We start from the raw sequence: 19631 nt of genomic DNA on the forward strand, positions 1-19631 counted from the left end.
GGGGGGGGGGGGGGGGGGGGAGAAATCAGAAATGGAGGAAGCTGGAGAGAGCCATTGCGCCTCGCACTACTACTTATAATAGCGGCTTTGTTTAATCGCGAATGGAATGGAGAAGCGGGTGGGCCCCACGCGCGCGGGTTGACCATGCGAGTGGAATCGCGCGGGAGGGAGAAGAAGAGCACGGCGACTGCAACAAAAGGGCGACAAGTAGCTCCGGATATCACAGCGGTTATCGCTCTGATTTGGCAGGCTGGTGCTCCATTCCAAAAGGTGATTTTTTTTTTACTTGAGAAAACGGGAAACAAATTACTCCTCCTTTTGACGAAGAAAACTTGTCTCATGTGACGATGTGAGTGATGGGACACAGTAGGAGGAAACCTACGGCACAGGAAGGCGGCCGGCCCACTTGGCTGGTCGGAGATTAGGCAAGTTTTAATGGAGAGTTCATCATTGACGTTTAATTCCATGCCACATTAGCAAAATTGCTAATTGTTAAAATATATCATTATAAGGAGAGGAAAGAGAGTAGTTTCATTAGATACGAGAGTTCCATTTCCATAACAAGTATAATTATCAAGTCTTCAATTTTAATATCTGTATTGTGCATTCTCATGGTACATGAAACCGATGTTCTTTATTTGCCTCCTTTTCTCCGTAAAAGTTATTTTATCCCAGTGAGACGCCCGGCTTGCTCCGTTGTTGCTCGGTAATATAATGCGCGAGACTGTTGAAGCCGGCCGTCTCGCTGTCATGAATCACTTTTGCAAAGGATAGTGGTGGCATGGCCATCTGTCGTGACAACTTTTTGACCGTGATCGAGACAGATAGATGCACAAACGCACGCACAGTCATTGTGCCCGTAAAAAGTTTTCCTTTTTTTTCAGAGCAAGAAAAATAAACGATCGGGTTTTTTTTTTCTTCTCGCATGGTACCTGAGTACCATTACCGCATTTATTTGAAGCTAGGGTTAAGTGCTCATGATGGTACCTGAGAAACAGAGACAAAACGATGCTTACCAAGATCCCAAAGTATAGTAGGATATTATCTGTTTTTTTCCTAGGAAATTATAGGGAACAAACAGCCTTCAAATGAGAAAGAAACCCACCACCTCTAAGTCTTCTTTCCGTATTCTCTTTCACCTGTAAGTTGTTTGTGTTCTCATTCTCTGTTACTATGTGTTCCGTGAAACTCTTGTTGGTTGCTTACAAATGATGAAACTTGCTACGCTCTAATAGAGTGATTACCAATTCGCCTCGGAAAATTGCCCGTCCTGATGGCGGTGGATCGAGTAAACGAGAAACCACACGATTCCGTGACTCCGATATATTATGCATAAAAGATCAATTAATATATCTGGCCATGTATATGACCGAACGAACGAGCACCGCTTTGCTTCCAAGGCAAGGAAGAGATCCGGGCGACTGATCCTTGATCCTGTTCCAGCGCTTCCTCGACGAAGCCGTTGCGTGCGTCAGCACGCGGCGCAAGCACGAGCCCGGCGTGAGTCCGAGTCCTCGCCGTGCCCGGGGCCGTGAGTTTGACCGCTGACCGATCGACGGCCCGGATCGTTTCTTTCCGCGGTCAAAAAGGCGGCCTGGCTGGGAGCGCCGCACCACGCATGCCCCATGCATAGGCATTCTCCTCTCAGCTAGCCCACCCATGCAGTTGCGTGCCCACGTAACAGCGGATCGAGCTGGTCCGATGATCCAGCTGGGAGACCTGCGCTGCTGATCGAGACTTTTCGTTCTCCGGATTTTTCTTCTTCTTCGACTGCTTTTTTGCCCTGCTTCCGTATCCACTGTCGTCGACGGTCGACGAGGCGGTGGCGTGTGGCCGGTCGACCGAAAAGGTGTTTTCCGAAACGGATTTGGGTTTTGAACACGGCGACGTTTGCTGACATGGGTGGGCTAGCTGAGAGGAGAATGCATGCATGGGGCCGAATATTTTTCGTTTCAAAAAGGAAACAGACCTGAATATTTCCGCGGCCCGGCCCGATCGTGGGAGAGCTAGTTCTTCTTCGTTCTTCCCTGGCCCTCCCTAGCTACGTACCCTCTCTCTCTTCGACGAAAACAAAACGAATAAAGGACTTGTCAATCCCGCAGCTAAAATGGGCTTCAGGCTTCCAAAATCCTTGAACAAGTACTCGTTCTTGAAGCTTCAATCCACTGGCAATAGACTGGCAACATAAAGTCTTGCTGTTTGGTACTGCGCACTGCCGGTAGCCACCACCGGAAAAAAATCTTTGCCGAGTGTCAAGTATTTTGCCTAGTATTTTTTCAGGCACTCGGCAAAGAGTCTCTTTCGACACTCGGCAAAGAGTCTCTTTCGACACTCGGCAAAGAGCCTCTTTGCCGAATACCTTTTTTAGACACTCGGCAAAGAGCTTCTTTGCCGAATGCCTTTTTTAGACACTCGGCAAAGAAGCTCTTTGCTGAGTGCCTTTTTTCGACACTCGGCAAAAAATCTCTTTGCCGAGTGTTTTTTTAGAACACTAGGTAAAGATAATTTTAAAATCATATTTTGAAGTAGTAAATTAATTCAAATAAAAATATTTTCAACTACAAAGTTGTATAACTCATCAAGATGCACAATTTTTATTTTGGTCATTTCTTCATTTGATAAAATAAATATAAATTTGTTCACAAAACATATATATCTCTCTCGTAGTTTATGAAACTATAAAAGAGATATATAAGATTTGTGAACAATATTAGAATTATCATGTCAGATGAAGAAATAACAAAATAACCAGAATAAACTTTGTAGATCTTGATAAGTTATAAGATTTTACAGTTGGCAACATTTTAATTTGAAGTTATCTTATCAACAAAAACTACATCTGAATTTAGAAAATTTAAAATTTGAATTTTGCAAATGACCTCGAATCGAAAAAACTACCAAAATTAAAGTTGTAGATCTCAAAAAGTTATGAAAGTTTGTAGTTGACAACTTTTTGATTTGAAATCATTGTGTCATATTAAAATACGTTTGAAGTTTTCAAATTTGAAATTCAAATTTTATAAACGATCTCGGATGAAGAAACTACCAAAATAAAAGTTGTAGATCTCGAAAAGTTATGCCACTTTGTAATTAACAACCTTTTTATTTGAATTTATTTACTATCTCAAACAAACAATTTACACTCGGTTAATTATAATATGTGGAGAATAAAAACGTAATGTTGACACACTTGATCCAATGGTGCAGTGGTAGCTGACTGTGCATGCCTCCCCCAATAAATTTTTTTTTCTGTTTCTTTTTTTGAATTTTTTCTAATTTATATTTTGCCGAGCGCTTTTTGGCACTTGGCAAAACCTTTGCCGAGTGCCCGACAAAAAGCACTCGGCAAAGACCTATTTGCCGACAGTTTTTGCCGAACGTTCTTTGCCAAGTGCAACACTCAGCAAAGCCTTTGCCGAGTGCAAAAAAGCTTTTGCGGAGTGCCCCAGGCACTCGGCAAAGAAGGTAAATCCGGTAGTGAGCTTCGTGAGCGACCCGGAAGAAAACTACGAATTTTATTAATTACTACTACTATGTCCGATTAGATATACTCCCTCCGTTCTAAATTATTACTCCCTCCATCCTAAATTATCAATCGTTTTGATTTTCATAGTCACTACTAGAAAATGATTTGTAGCAACACCCCGTTTTTTAGTGGCGGGTCAAAAGGTAACCCGCTCCTACAAATAAAGCGCGGTTACTCTAGCATTCGATCCGCTCCTAGAAAAATATTTTTAGAGGCAGGTGATCCCTAGAAATGCCACTATTTTTAGGGATGGGTGACGCTGCCCCAGAAATTTGTATATTTAGGGGCGGGTGCAAATGGTTCCATGCAAAAAAATTCATAACTTTTTCATATGATCTTAGATGAAGTTAAACTTTATATCAAAATTGTAGAGGTTGATGAGATCTAAACATTTTAGTTGATAAATTTTTATTTAAGATTATTTAATAGTCCAAAAAATTAATATAAATTCTCCTATGGCTATGACTATAATGTATCTCATACAACTCAAATCATACTTTGACGTTTCCACAATCTTAATCTTTATATACAATGAAACATAGTTGATATTTTTTTATTTATAATTCATAATAACCATAGTGTAGAAGTTTCATTTTTTTATTTATTTGCCTACACGTAAAGATTTCAATGAATTTTCGAAATAAAATAGAAAAATATTTTTAGGGGCGGGTGGTGGCGTCACCCGTCCCTAAAAATATATTTCTAGGGGCGGGTGATGGCGTGACTCACCCGTAGAAATCAATTTTAGAGTTAATATAAAATAATATCATACCCCCATAGAGTCACAAGTGGCTGTGTAGTTTGGTGGAAAGGAGGGTACGGACGAGGCTGGAAGTAAGCGGTTCGAACCCTGGTTTACGCAAGTGTGTGCATATTTCGTCAAAAAAATTATACACAAGTGTGACATTTTTATTTTTTATTTTGCTGTTTTTGATTTTTTTCCGATTTTTTTCATATTCTGGATATTGATTTGCAGGGGCGGGTGACGCCGTGACCCATCCCTATAAATCGATTTTTAGGGGCCTGCGCGTTACCCGCCCTTACAAATAGATATTTTTAGCTGCAAGAAAAAGGGGCGGGTACCACACCCGTGCCCAAAAATACGATTTTACCCACTCCTAATTTTTTTTAGTAGTGAGTTTTTACTTATATATATATTATGTCTAGGTGTATAGCAAAATCTATAAATTTAGAAAAGCTAAAATGATTAATAATTTATGATGGAGAGAGCACTTGACATTATTTCAAACCCCAGGGAATTGATTAATTGCTTGTCAAATTAGCTATCCAAAACGCCATCTAATTTTGGTCTAAAGAAACGCCATCTAATTTTGACCCGACGAAGACTTAGATATGCAAACGAAACTCAGCTAAACCATGCCATGTACGGTAGGTACTTAGCCAAATAGAACTAATCTTTCTTTTTCTTCTTCTTTTTTTTAGACAATAGAACTAATCTTTCTTGTCAGCAATTCTTTTAGGAAACTTGTCAGCATTGACTAATGTATCAAACTTTTATTACTTTAACATGTATATACCTTTAGCATTTTATATATGCAAACATGTATGAAAAATATATAAGAGTATTAATAAACTACACTATTATTGCTCACCGAACAGCTTCATTTCCATGCCACAGATCATTTTTCTATAAGAAATAGGAATAAGTTCCCTTGCCAACGTCTGGTTAGTCGAAGTCAACTGCGACGGCCGACGAACCACTGGAAATGGAGGGAGCATTCGGCAGTTCGCACGGCTTGTTTGATTGGAAGCCTTCCGTCCGTAATGACGCATTGGCGCACCAAAAACCAATAATTGGCTCACTCAGCCAAAGCAGCTTGGCCGCCCTGTTTGGACCCCAAACCCTAGAGAGACCAAGACCATCCCTCCTAGGCATGGCGGCTATCATCTAGAGTACTGTAGGCTAGTAGAGGGCAACCATTAGATAGACTTCTTGTTAGCACCCCACGTTGCAGCCCTACACGCTGACAGTGGATACAGCGCTACTGTCAGCGGCACACCGTGCAGATTGCAGAGCCCATCCGACCCATGGCCACAGCAGGCTGGGACGCCCCAGGCCCATCGCCTGTCCACATCCCATGCGAAAACAATCTTGCGGAAAACCTCACGGTCAAACTGTTGTTTCACGGTCAGCCAAGTGACTGCAGTGTAGTCCTGCAAAATCTGTGGCCATCCTATCTTCTCTCATTGTCGACAAATCCCATATTACATGTGTAGCTTCAGTCATGCACTTGTAAGAGTAACATGTTTATTCCAATAAAAAAACGAAACATTCAGTTCTAAACGTAGTATACACTAGAGGGTAACGGCAGGTCAGGCACAGGAAATACAGCATGCAACAAGCATCTTTTTATATACAGGCTACACAAGAACAACGGCAACGCATTCTATCATTTGAAGGTAATGGCACTATTATAGCAAGTGGTGTATGCACTACGCAGGCACGGCGAAGCTTCGCTCGGACCACCGGGTCGCATCGACCACGAGGCACGGGTCGGACTTCCTGAACTCGCCCACCTGCAGAGTTCAGCACAAGATGGGTGAAAAACCTTGGGGGGCAAAATTGTCTCGAGAGAACAGAGCTCGGTGAGTAGGGAGAAAGCAGAACCTTTTCGCCGCAGCTGGGGCAGTAATGGTACTTGTGCCAGAGGCAGTCCATCGAAGGGCACAGGAAGCAGACCCCCATCATGAAGGGCATCATGCAAGCCACGACAGATGCAAGGCTCGGCTTCGACCTGTTCAAAGGAACACTCAATTTTCAACTCCACTTCAGATGTGATTTTCAACTCCACTTCAGATGTGAAGCCACATCAATTATTGATTCATCACGCATTATGTATGTCCTTCTGGACCCAAGGAGCAGTGTAGAAAATCAAAATGCCTAGTGCAAAAACTGCTTGCCACAAAAAACAGATGCACCGACATACAGGTTCAGATTTAGCCAAGGGTGTATCAAATCCATTCAACATCTGAGCAAAAGAAGATCACAGCAAGAAATACTAGCCAAATCTTAAAAAAACTTAATGCCAGCATCACCTATCCTGGATATGATCGTGCACTAAAACTTAAAGCCTCCACATAAAACTAAAAGTATTCTCCAGAATATTCTCATCCACTGAAATATACAGTACAATAGAGAAACTCAATTGAACATTGCAGAACTACCACATGATGGTTGGAAAGTTGACTAACAAACTACCAAATGATCCTCAATGCCCCCTCAACAGATCCTCATGACCATTCAAAGTAAAGGTAATTGACACCAAGCAATGCGAATAGCAATAGCAGAGACCATGAACAGATGTTACTCAAATCGTTTTACAATAACAGAAAAATGCAAGTCTTGTGTCCTAGTCACCACAGCTCCCCATGACAATGATTGTCAGACATGTCACCATTAACTAGCAAAGCCAAGCAGGTGTTCCGGAGTTGAGGTTACCAGCAAACATCAACAAAAACGGTTCTAACAGTACAATGCTCAATTCAAGTATATTGCTAAATTACCGCAATTCCAACTAACACTTCATGTTCCTGAAGATATACCCATGCTGCAGAAAATAGCGAAGACAACTGGAATCCCCATACAGATCTTTGGGTCTAATGCTACTCCAGAGGTCATAGGATGCCAGCATAATAGCTCAAAAATAAACTATGCTCAGGTCCAATGGTGAACTCAAGGATATAAGCTCAGGAGTGCTCAACATAGTGACCAAGAGATCAGCAAGTTATTTAAAAGGAAAAGGTAATAAAAGAGTAAAGCTAAAGCTTGAGCTTTGCTCTAGTTTGGGTAGACATTTCAGAACATTGTGCGCGCATGCATGATATATAACTCACTGGGACTAAGCTATTTTCACAACCTAAGAACTATCATAAAATAAACACTATGATGGTGACAATTAACGGCAGCTCATGATTTCCTAAGTGATGATTAATATAATGGAAGGTGTCAAAATTTCCAAGTAAGATGGCACGCCACACAAATAATCAAAATTTCCTATCTACCTATTGACTTTTGAGGTTTTGCAAGCCACCAAACTCTACTTTCATCTACTCAAACTACACATAAAGATTAGTGTTATTTTATTTATATTTACCGAAACTATGGATCTATCACAATCTCATCAGTATTTTCCACTCAAATAATTATATATCATCATAATGCCATTTATTTCTGATAAGAAAAAGGACCAGTAAATCTTTGCATGTATAAACATAGAATCCATAATTGAAGCCTCATCTTTTCAATCGGAGTTCCTGCGAATGCTAATACATAATAGGTTATCCTTCATCTTGTACACAGATGGGGGAACCATTAAGCATGAACCAAAGAAGGTTCCACTTGATAGCAACTGAACCTAAGGGTTGTGAGGAGTAGATAGTCGAGTGTTGCAGAACCTTGGAACCCAGAAAATCAGTTAAGGATCTACCGAATATGCTATTCACATGGATAAAGATTATGTTCCAAATACAGAACCTATACCAGACAATGCTCCTACTACCAATAGTCATGTCATGTACTGGCTAATAAGCTTAGGGCAATATCATGCGTGCATAATGAGTTCAGTGGCCTTATATAGTAGCGAGGGGACACAAGCCGGGGGCAAAGTATGCTGTCCTAACATTTAGCTTCAGCACAAGCTCTGATATGTTCCATTCATATGATTCAGCTATGCCTGACACATTGTGAGCCTCCTGGTGCAATTGGGGAGTCTTTAGGGAAAGATCAATATGGCAAAGAATCTTCCAGTAGATGGAGAAAGGCCCTTTGAGGTACTGAACTCCATCTTTTATTTATGGCTAGAGATATGATGTCAATAGGAAGTCGAGAAGTCCATTGATGGCACCTTTAGTCCCTGGTTTACTCCTGTGGCTGTTCCATACATGTGGTAAAGCCACTAAAGCAGAATGCCAAACAGAACCCGTGTCAACCAGTATGGTCCAAAGTAACAGATTATTCTTTGGCTTTTCAATACAGGTCATGGACCATCAAGCAAAGCAAAGAAGGATCCACTTCATTTTAGCAAGGGGGTGTGAGGGTGAGAGAACTAAGATGATACGGATGTTTATCGTGGTCTGAAATGGTCAGGGGAGCAGGCCTCTCATTCATAGGTTTAGCTGGTCCAATGTAACAAGGTATGGTCTCCTCACTTTTATGTTCCAGCAAGCCCTCCAGTTCTGGCTGGCACATAGCAAATCTCCTCATTTTTGGTGCAATTTTTTAGGGAAGTAGGCTCTTATCTAGTTCCTCTTGAGGTACTCCAACTTAATCCACTTGGGACTTGTGCGGTATGACGTTGATATAAATTCAAGAAGTCTGTTGGTGGGACCATATTTATTGGGTACTCCTGTGGCTATTCCATATCTGTCGAAAAGCCGCTAAACCAAAATGCTAAACAAAGTTCATAGAAACAGATTATTATTAGCTTGTTTATAGAGGTCAGGGACCATCAAGCAAAGCAAAGGAGCCACTTGATCATAGCAAGGGGACCTTAGGTGTGAGAGTAACTAGATGATCTGGATCTGGATGTTTGTCGCCATCTGTAGCAGTTAACGGGCCTTCTTATTCATAGGTTTGAATGGTCCAACTAAGCAAAGTATTGTGTCGTTTCATTAGCGTACAACACATGATATGGTATTGGCTGACATGTAATGGGCATCCTAGTGCAATTGGAGGCATCCTATAGGAAGACATCCTAATGGTAATCACGGTGTCTTCTGGTATATCATATGGAAGAAGGCCATTCTCCTGTGCCCAGTGGCGGAGGGCCCGGTATTGCCCGGTATTGCCCGGGCAATACCTCGGCCGGCCCAGCCCAATTAGAAAAAAAATTTTTAACCCTAGTGCTCTGCTCCCCACCGGGCACCGTGCTCTGCTGTCTGCTCGACTGCTCCCCACCCGGCCGCCGCCCGCAGCCCCGGCGCACCGCCCCCGCACGCCGCCCGGCCGCCGCCCGCAGCCCCGGCGCCGCCGCCCGCAGCCGCAGCCCCGGCGCCGCCGCCCCCGCCCGCCCGCAGCCCCGGCGCCGCCGGCCGCCCGCAGCCCCGGGCCCCGGCGCCCCGCACGGCCGCACGCCGCCCGCAGCTCTGCGGCTCTGCGGACTGCGGCTCTGCCTTCTGGCTTCTGCGCCAGGTCGTGATTGGGTACTTGGGTTGGGTGCCACTGTGCCAGGACAGAGCCAGGTCGTGAACTCGTGATTGCTCAATGTAGTGGTTCTGTACTTCTGTGGTTGGGTACTTCATACTTGGGTGCCAGCCTGCCAGGTTGTGATTGCTCATTTGCTCAACTCTCACTCTCTCAGGTCTCAGCAAGGGCGTGCAGTGCAAGAGCATGTGCTCGTCTAAGCTCTGGCAGGAACCAGGAAGCAACTAGCAAAGTACTAAAGTAGCAAACTAGTCAGGAAACTCAGCAACTAGTCAGTACTCCAATCCCACGTCTTTGCTAACCAATCTACTTTTCATGTACTAATATCCGTGTATGTGCAGATTGGCGCCGCTCCGGCCGCCGTCCTTGCCGACTTGCCGTCTTGCTGAGTGCCAGCGCCCCGCCGCCATCCTAAGTTCCTAACCATGGTTGGAAATAGCAAGGGGAAGAAAAAAATTAACCAAAACGGTATATTTTTACTCATTGTCCAGTGTCTAGACTCTAGGCCTCTAGCAATGTCTATTACTATTAATTTATAGGTATATCTTGAACATTCGGCATTTCAGCTGACCAGTGACCATGTTTAATTTCAGGGATCTATAGATATTTTACTCGTGGACAGAGTAGCACTCATGCTAGTGGAGTTTATCTTCATCATGAACCTGAAGTAGAAGTGGAAGCAGAAAACATTGCTCATCCGGATGTTCAAGATGACAACGGTGAAGCGGAAGACGATGCACATGTTCAAGAGGATATTGAGGAAGAAAATGCACATGTTCAAGAAAACAATAGTGAAGAAGTTAATGGTCAAGAAGTGGAAGGTATAATTGAGTTCAACCCGGACCACATTATTTCTGATCCGGGTCTTCGTATTCCAATTGATCGCTTTGTTTCTAATATTAGAGATGAAGTTAGAAGGGCTTTCATAGTTAAAGGTCCGACTCAACCAATTGGTCATAATTTTCCCAAATCAAATGATAAAAGGAGCTTTCAAAAACATTGGTTTAGGCAACATAGTTGGTTGGAATATAGTTTGCAGAAGAATAAGGCTTATTGCTTCTATTGCTACCTTTTTAAACATGATCGAATGGATGATAAGTTTTGTTATGATGCATTCACAAAACTTGGCTTCTCACAGTGGAGGAATGCTTCCTTGGCATTTTCCAAACATGTTGGTGGGCCTAATAGCATACACAATGTTGCAACAACAGCATTTCATGATTTTGCTAACCAAAGGTCAAGTATAGGACATAAGGTTTCAAGTTATACTAGAGATGCATTGGTTAAATATGAGACTCGATTGGAAGCTTCCTTAAGTATTGTAAGTTATCTAGCATTGCAAGGTGAGCCATTTCGGGGACATGACGAGTCTGCTACTTCTTTGAATAAGGGAAATTTTTTAGAATTTCTTGATTGGTACAAACAAAGGAATGAGGAGGTCAGACAAGCTTTTGATGAGTTGTGTCCGAAAAATGCCAAAATGACTTCTGGAACAATTCAAAAAGAACTTGCAAACTGTTGTGCAGAGGCAGTCACAAAGGCAATAAAGGAAGAAATGGGGGACTGTCTATTCTCTGTTCTTGTTGATGAATCCCGTGATATATCGGTCAAGGAACAAATGGCTATAGTTGTGAGATTTGTCAACAAAAAAGGAGAAGTAATAGAAAGATTTTTGGGTATCAAGCATGTCAAGGACACAACATCAGAATCATTGAAGAGAGCATTGGTTGAGATGTTAAGTGATCATGGATTAGTTGTTGCAAGGCTTCGAGGGCAGGGGTATGATGGTGCTTCTAATATGAGAGGAGAGTTTAATGGTCTTCAGAAATTGATTCGTGATGAGAACCCATTTGCTTTCTATATACATTGCTTTGCTCATCAGTTGCAATTGGTAGTTGTTGCTGTCTCAAAATGTTGCTCATCTCTTGAGGATTTCTTCAACTATGTGACATTGATTGTGAAAAGCACTAGTGCTTCTTGCAAAAGAAAGGATTTACTTCTTCATAAGCATCGCTTAACTCTCTTGTCTAAGTTGGATAGTGGAGAAATTTCATCAGGAAGAGGTAAACAACAAGAAACATCATTGGCAAGACAAGGAGATACAAGATGGGGATCTCATTACAAGACTTTACTTCGTATTGAGTCTATGTGGGATTCAGTAATTGAAGTTTTAGAAATTGTGCATCAGGATGAGCGCAATCCATCGGGTGCAGGAGGCTTGGTGGAAAAAATGGAGTGTTTCAGCTTTGTATTTAACATGAAGATGATGTTGCAAATTCTCCGCATCACAAATGAGCTCTCTCTTCTCTTGCAAAGGAAGGATCAAAATGTTGTTCAAGCTATGTCTTTGGTTGTTGATGTGAGAACACGTTTGCTTAATTTGAGAAGTGAAGGTTGGGAGCCATTGTTTGAAGAAACTAAAGTATTTTGCCTTGCAAATGATATCCCAATACCAAATATGAGTGATGCTTTACCACGATATGGTCGGTCAAGAAAAGGTGGGAGAAACAATATCACTCAAGAGCATTATTATCGTGTTGATACTTTCTATACTGCTATAGATTCTATTATCACTGAGTTGGATCATCGCTTTAATGAGCTATCCTCGGAGTTGCTTGTGGGTTTTTCTTGTCTTGACCCAAGAAATTCATTCTCTAAGTTTGATGTGGATAAGCTTGCTCGGATTGCGAATATCTATTATGAAGACTTTTCTTTTGATGACTGTAAGACTATAAAAGATCAACTAAAAACTTTCATTATTCATGTGCGAAGAGTTGAAGAGTTCAAAGCTTGTTATGACCTTGCGAGCCTAGCAAAGACAATGGTTCATCTAGAGAGACATATTGTGTTTCCATTGGTGTATCGGCTTATTGAGTTGGCATTGTTATTACCAGTGGCAACCGCAACAGTTGAAAGAGCCTTCTCGGCTATGAAGATTATTAAGACAGAATTGCGCAATAAGATGACCGATGGTTGGCTAAATGACTTGATGTTGTGCTACATTGAAAGAGAAATATTCAAAGGACTTGATCTTCAACAAATAAAAAAGGCATTTCAAAATAAGAAAAATAGGCAAATGCAATTGCCTAGGTCTCCTAGACCTAAGCGCAACTAGAGGTATATTTTATTCCTCTTTTTAAACATTCTTCACTTAAATATATCATTATTAACTCATTTTTATCTTTTTTGCAGATTTTTAATTGCTATATTGTAATTGATATTTGGATATTATTTAACATGATCGCGTCATCACGATGACCTCTTGTTAAGGTATTTTTTCGCTCTCATTTCAGTCTCATTTTATATTTGCTTGTTGTGAAAAATATTTAAATTACGGCATGCATTTTTTAAGCTGTTATCTCGGCAACACCTTGATTTTTTTGCGTCCTCCGCCACTGCCTGTGCCACTCAAGCTAATCCAGCTTGGTTGGTTTAAGGCGAGAGCCACATGGTACCATAGGAAGCTGAGAGGTTCTCTCTTCACCATCTCACCTTCACAATTTAGTACCATTCTTAAATTTGTAGGGAACAATTAGTACCAATTCCCATGAATCACAGTAAAGCGGAATAGAGACAACACAGCAATGAACTACCATCTCTTTCCCAACCAAACTAAGCATGCAGAGGCACTAAGAAGAACAAGATTCTTAATGACGACAAGAAAACAACGCTAAAAGCTTGTCCTGATTGGATAAATTAAAGTTCCAGGTAATTAACATCTCATCTTCTATAACTTGAGCATTCTCGTATTCAAGGCTTCCCCACAAATTCAGTCCTATGACATCTCACAGCTCCTACCAGCTACGAAGGGCGTCTCTCTCCCCACTGTAACTGTACTAAAAACCATGGAGATCGAATCATTTCTTACGAAACCCGGACAATAACATGTGACCATATAGGGGTGGGGTTGGGGGCTAAGAGAAGGATGGGGGAGAACTACGGGCTCACCGGACGGTAGAGACGGCGGCTTCGCCGCAGGCCTGGCAGTGGAAGGGCGCGGGCGTGTCGCGGAACATGGTCTGCTGCAGCGGCACCCCCTTGGGCGCGCCGGCGTAGATCGCGTTGGGCGGCGGCATCCCCGCCGCGTAGGGGTTCGGCGGCGGCGCGTAGTAGTATTGCCCCTGGGCCGACGCCGCGGGGTGGTACGGGATGCCGATGGCGGGCTCGCCGCCGGTGACCGCGGGGTCCTTGGTCGCCATGGTCGCCACCGGTGGTTGTTGGTGCGCGGGTCTGGATTGGTGGTGGGCTTGGTGGGTTTGGACCGTTTGGCGAACGGTTGAATCGTCGTCGTCTGTCAGCCGCGTTGAACTGAACGCCGACCTATATTAAGGCGTGCTCCGTTGAAATTGTCTTCGACTCATCTTCTAGAAAATCATTACTGTTATTCTTGAACTAAGACTCTTCTAGAACTTCATTTTTCTTGGATTAGAGCTCTTCCAGAAATTTATTTTTCTTGCAATAAGCTCTTTAAAAGATTGGCTCTACTTGCGGAGATATATATTCTTATCTCATTTTATTAGGGCGTTGGCTATGCCTATATCAAACTTTTATTACACAATAACAGAAAACTTAGGATCAGTTTGGTAGAGCTCCACCTAATTCTAATTCTCTATGGGAACTAATTCATTAAGTGATTCAGCAGCTGAAAGTGACTCTCTGCGATTCTCTACGATTAATTTTATAAAAAATAGATTCAGTGTGAGAAATGAATTATGAGAAGTTACTTTTTCCAACTCCCAGTTCCTTAGTTCATTTCAGAGAATTATCCTACAGAATTAGTATAGAATCATTTCTCTTAGAAAAAACTGTTTGACAGAATTTCTTCTAGATTGAATTTAGAAGCTCTGGGAGCTCTGTGAAACAGAGCCTTATATGTACTTCCACAATGCTTAATATACTACTATCCAAAAACCAATGCTCAATATACACCACAATATTATGAGCCCCCTGCATTTTTGTTAATACATGATTATCAAAATTCATTTCTAGATCTAAATAACAAAAAAGAAACAAAAACGAGACATGGTTTTATTTATCCTGCTTTCTTGAGCAGTTTCGGTTTGTTCTTCTACAGAAATATTCTACGCTTACCATGAAGTTCTTCAGCTCGATAGTAACCATGTCAACACATGAGGTGGCAGCAAAACAAATGTATATTGGCGTATGGGTCTATTGTACCTATGCGGGCTCCAATGCAAGGACCTTGAACCGTCATGGAGATAGACTTTGTAGACTATATTACTACTAGAAATTTCTTTAACAACCTCAATGTTAATATTACAAGACATGCGGAGTATATCCTGAAAATTCTTAAAAAAATACGCAGCCATTAATTTGATAAACTCTAATCATTATTAATAATAATAGTTATCGGTCCTATCCTATTTTCTAACACTAGTACACATGATGTTCGTATGGGACATCTTGTTTGTCGATCATGTTTCCCTAGTACCATGAAAAAAAATATTTTCCGTCACAGTTTGTAATACAACACATGGAAAAATAATTTATCTATGATGGATCTTTATCGGCAAATTTACTTTAATTTGACAATTAGGAATATCTCCTTGACATAAATGTGTGTATTTTTCATGACATTTTGTGTGTATTTTTCATGGAAGATACTCTCTAAAGGCTTGAAAAATGGCCAGGCAGATGATCCTAGAGCGACACTTTGAAATCCCTATCTAGCTCCTTGGTGTCATTATCTCGCACACACGTGCCACCTATCCAAATTAATTACTTCTTCGGTTCAACTCCTACCATTTTGCCGTAGCGACGTCCCTTCATCTGCCTCGAAGGATCGAAGTATAGTTTTCCCAAAAGTCATTTGCACGAGGCAAGACTGCACTCAGGGCGCAAACCATGTTATTATACCACCAATATCTATTATATTAATAAACGAGTGTTAAAAAATCATCAAGAGAGTTTAGAAATTTTAATATTAATCTAAAAAAGAATAATATACATTATTAAATTTTATGAAGATATAATGGACTAAATTAATCCGAAAAATCCCTATCAAATATGCTTAATAATAACTAATTTCGAAATTAAAAAACTAAAAAATAAGTACATGAAGAGTGCCGAGAATGATTAGTAAATAGATAAATTCAAAATTAGAAAAATAAAAAAGATGTCAAATACGATTAGTAAATAGCTAAGGGATCATAGAAATAAGAAAATTAACGCTTGATTAAAAAAGTTACTATTAGTAAATAGCTAAATTTAAAATTAAAAATATAAGAAAATTAGCAGTCAATTGAAGTTCCAAATCAATTACAACTAACAACAGAGTGTTAAAATCAGTCACCATGTTGGCTTACAGCTAACAAAAGAGTGTTAAAACACGTCACCATGTTCACTGAGAGGCTATAGATTCCCACGTTAATCTAAAAATAAAAAAAATTACCATTAAATTTTACAAAGATCTAACAATCTAAATTAACTCATTAGAATTAGTTCACGATGTCGACGAACTACGAACTAGCATGCATCGAGATTGTAATGACTATGGATAAAACTGACTTGCTCAAGGTGCGGAAAAAAAAGATGGTTCATAGGTGCAATTGCTGAGAATAACACCGGGAGCATAACTTAAAAAATTCACAAAAGCCGGATTAAATATAATAAAGAAAAAATAGTGGGAGAATATAAAATCGGTCTAGTTCAAAATGTTCCAGGGATAGAGCTAAGTATGCTTAAAAAAGTGTAGGAGAATATAAAAGAGCATAGGTTTATTAGGGCCTGTTTGGAATGGAGTTTTTTCAAAGGAATTTCACAGGATTCATCTTCCTGTATTTTGCTGACGTCATGAGGCGTTTGGAATGGAGGAATGGAACTTCCTGTTCCAGAGGAAAGTTTTCGATTCCTCCACAAAACACAGGAATAAAAACATCCACTGCGAGCCAAAGCTTTTCGTTGATGGCTGAGGCAAGCACTCGCGTGGAGAGAGGGGAAGAGAGAGCAGAGCGTGCCTGTGCGCTCGGGAACCTCCATGAGCAACCAAATCAAACCATTGACGCCGGCGCCGGCGCATAGCTTCCACCAACGGCCTTCCAATGGAGTCCGGGTGCCTTGGCCTCCCATAGCTCGCGCTGGCGCTGCCCTCTGGAGGAGCCCCAGCAGCTTGGCTCCTCGCTGCCCCGAGCTCATGTCCTCAAGGCATCGCTCTGCATGGCTTTTGGTGAGAGGAGAGAGAGGAAAAAATGCGAGAAAGAGAGAGAGAGGTAGGAGATGGGGATATCCTGGATGAGAATAGGGAAGGGATAAGGACAAGGTAACTGCTAAAAAAAATAAAAAGATAATGAATCAGGGAACGGTTGAGTTGTGTGACGTTGAACAAGATCTCGTGTGTTTGATGCAGCAAGGTTCAAAGTGATGTTAATCAATTTATTATTAAACACTCATACAATTTTATCAGTTACATATTTTATGATTCATGTGGTAAAAATTCCTACGTTCCAAACATCTATTTATGTCTATTACTATATTTTTCTTACCCTCTGTTTTACTACTACTCTTCCATCCTATTCCTTTGTTTTTCCTCCTTTCCTATGTTTTCGATTCCTTCGTTCCAAATAAGCTCTTGTTCTACGATGTTCATGGATCATATATGCACCGAGACCTTGATCATCGACAACAAAGTTAGATTGCTCAAGACGCAAGAAAGAAGATGGTACATTAATGCAATTGTTTAGAAAGATAACAAGAGAAGAACAACTCAAAAGAACCTGCACATGTACCTCACCACTATGATTAAAATAAGAAAACTTCTTAGAGAAAAAAGATAAATATTAATTATTTATCACTATGTTAGCTGAAACCCAACAATTGTAGCCGGCCATCCTGCTAGTTAGTTTATATATGAACATTTCTCGGCAAACTTTTAAAGTACAAATAACCCAAACAAATGTAAGCAATTGTGACAGTAGCAGAAAATCCTAATATATGTGTGTGAGCATATTAAGAATTGTAGAGTTGAAAGTTTTATTTTCTCTGGCATACTCATACCCACATCCTATATATCCTGATGTATAGATTGATGGGTTTAGAAAAAAAAAAGAAGAAGAAAAGACGGATGAGCATTTGAGACAGCCATACATTGTGCTTAGTTATATCCAAACGCAACCATTTATGATACTACTGTGCAAAGCCATCAAATTAGGTAGGCCACCCAAAAAAAACACATGATAATGAGGTATATACCTGCTATATATTCTGGTATGCACCCTGCAAAAAATTTGTCCTGAGTAGATTGACACGCATATGTACGACTACCATGTGCAGCGGGCTTGCTGCAAGCCCTAAAACTCAAACAAAAAGCTGGAGTCCATTTGAGGATGTCCCGAGAAAACTTGGCCAGCCGGCTAAGCAGAGCCAGCACGCAGCAGATAAAATTCTCTCCTCTTTATTCTTAAAAAAAAATTCTCTCCCCTTTCCCGTCATGTCATCACATGTCCTAGCTAGCAGGTAGCAGCAGCTAGCCGCGGCGCCCTAGCGGCTAGCTGTACGACAAATTCCATCGGCGATGGAACGGACGTTTGACAGCGGCTAGCTAGAAACCACCCAGAGCGAGAACGGCATAGATGCCAGAATCTCGCTTGCCGAGCAGGAACGAAGGGAGAGGACTGGACTGGACTGGACGGTGACGCATAAGATTTCGACGAGACGAGCAAGCAAGCAGTAGCACGCGGGCCGGCGGCATGCTGTGCACGCCAGCAGCCGGCGGCGAGCTACTAGCTATGGCGTCCGGCGACCGTACCGGCCGGCGTCGCGTTGCTTGCGTTCTTCCAGTAGGAGTGGTTAGTAGCACCAATGGAGGGGCGGACAAATCAAAGGGAGGTTGCGCAGCGCAGCGCAGGAAGGAAACGGCCGAGAGAGGCAGCGTTGTCGTCTCGTCGTCGGTCTTCCGCCCGGTCTGATGGTCTCTTAGCGTCTGACTCCGAGACAGATGAGGGGAAGGAGGAATAAAGTGGCCATGATGCATGTGTACATGTACATGTAGGTAGAGACAGAAAGGAGTGGAGTGTGATGAGAGAGAAAGCTACAATACGTGCAGGTGACAGAGAGAGAGGGAGAGAGAGAGGGGTACAATACATTATACAAGCAGGTAGAAAGAGAGAGAGAGGAGGGCTGCAATACATGGAGCGAGGCGAGAGACAAGGGAACCTTTCGGCTAGCTAGCCTACTCGGTTTGCAGAAGGGGAATCTGTGCAGGAGGAGGGGCCAGTGCCCAGGGCTCAGCGGTGCAGGCCGGGCAGTGGATGGATGCCACGTGACAGCATGCAACACCAAATTAAACACACCATACGAGAGGGGGGAGACGTGATCGGAGGATGGGAGCTTGGTAATGGTGCTGTTGCTCCAAGCCCCCAGCTGGTCTCCGTGCCCTCTGATCGTGTTCTTTAGAACGAAGCAATGCAAATGTCAATCGCCACATCTAGGCCGGGATGGATATTGGATATTGGCGGGTCAAGAAATGGATCAAGGGATGCTAATGTATGCACGCTAACAAACACAAATAGGAATAAAGTCTGTTTGGATAAGCTAAATTAGGTGCTAAATTTTAGCACGAGCCTGTTTGATTCGGGTGACTAAACTTTAGTCTATCACATTGGATGTTTGGACACCAATTAAGAGTATTAAATATAAGTTAATTATAAAACTAATTGTATAAATGGAGACGAATCTATTACGCATAATTAATCCATCATTAGCACATGTTTACTGTAGCATAGCATTGCTAAATAATGGACTAATTAGGCTTAATTGATTCATCTTATGAATTAGTCTCTATTTATACAATTGGTTTTGTAATTAGCCTACATTTAATACTTATAATTAGCGTCCAAATATCCGATATGGTAGGGACTAAAGTTTAGTCCAGGGTATCCAAACACATGCTAAAAATTTTTAAGTGTTGGTTAAAGTTTAGCCCAC

At 41.7% G+C, this 19631-nt stretch overlaps 1 protein-coding gene across 1 annotated transcript; it reads right to left on the minus strand.

Annotated features, from left to right (window-relative positions):
• Positions 1-5698: 5698 nt before the first annotated feature.
• LOC112881174 (GSH-induced LITAF domain protein) lies at positions 5699-16650 on the minus strand. Its single transcript, XM_025945867.1, has 3 exons — positions 13638-16650; positions 6156-6282; positions 5699-6064 (listed from the first exon to the last, which is right to left on the minus strand). Exons 1-3 carry the CDS (start codon positions 13886-13888, stop codon positions 5981-5983), a joined length of 462 nt encoding a protein of 153 aa, XP_025801652.1. The 5' UTR covers positions 13889-16650; the 3' UTR covers positions 5699-5980.
• Positions 16651-19631: the final 2981 nt, after the last annotated feature.

The sequence above is a fragment of the Panicum hallii genome, chromosome 1, assembly GCF_002211085.1.
Source record: "Panicum hallii strain FIL2 chromosome 1, PHallii_v3.1, whole genome shotgun sequence".
Classification (NCBI taxonomy): Eukaryota; Viridiplantae; Streptophyta; class Magnoliopsida; order Poales; family Poaceae; genus Panicum; species Panicum hallii.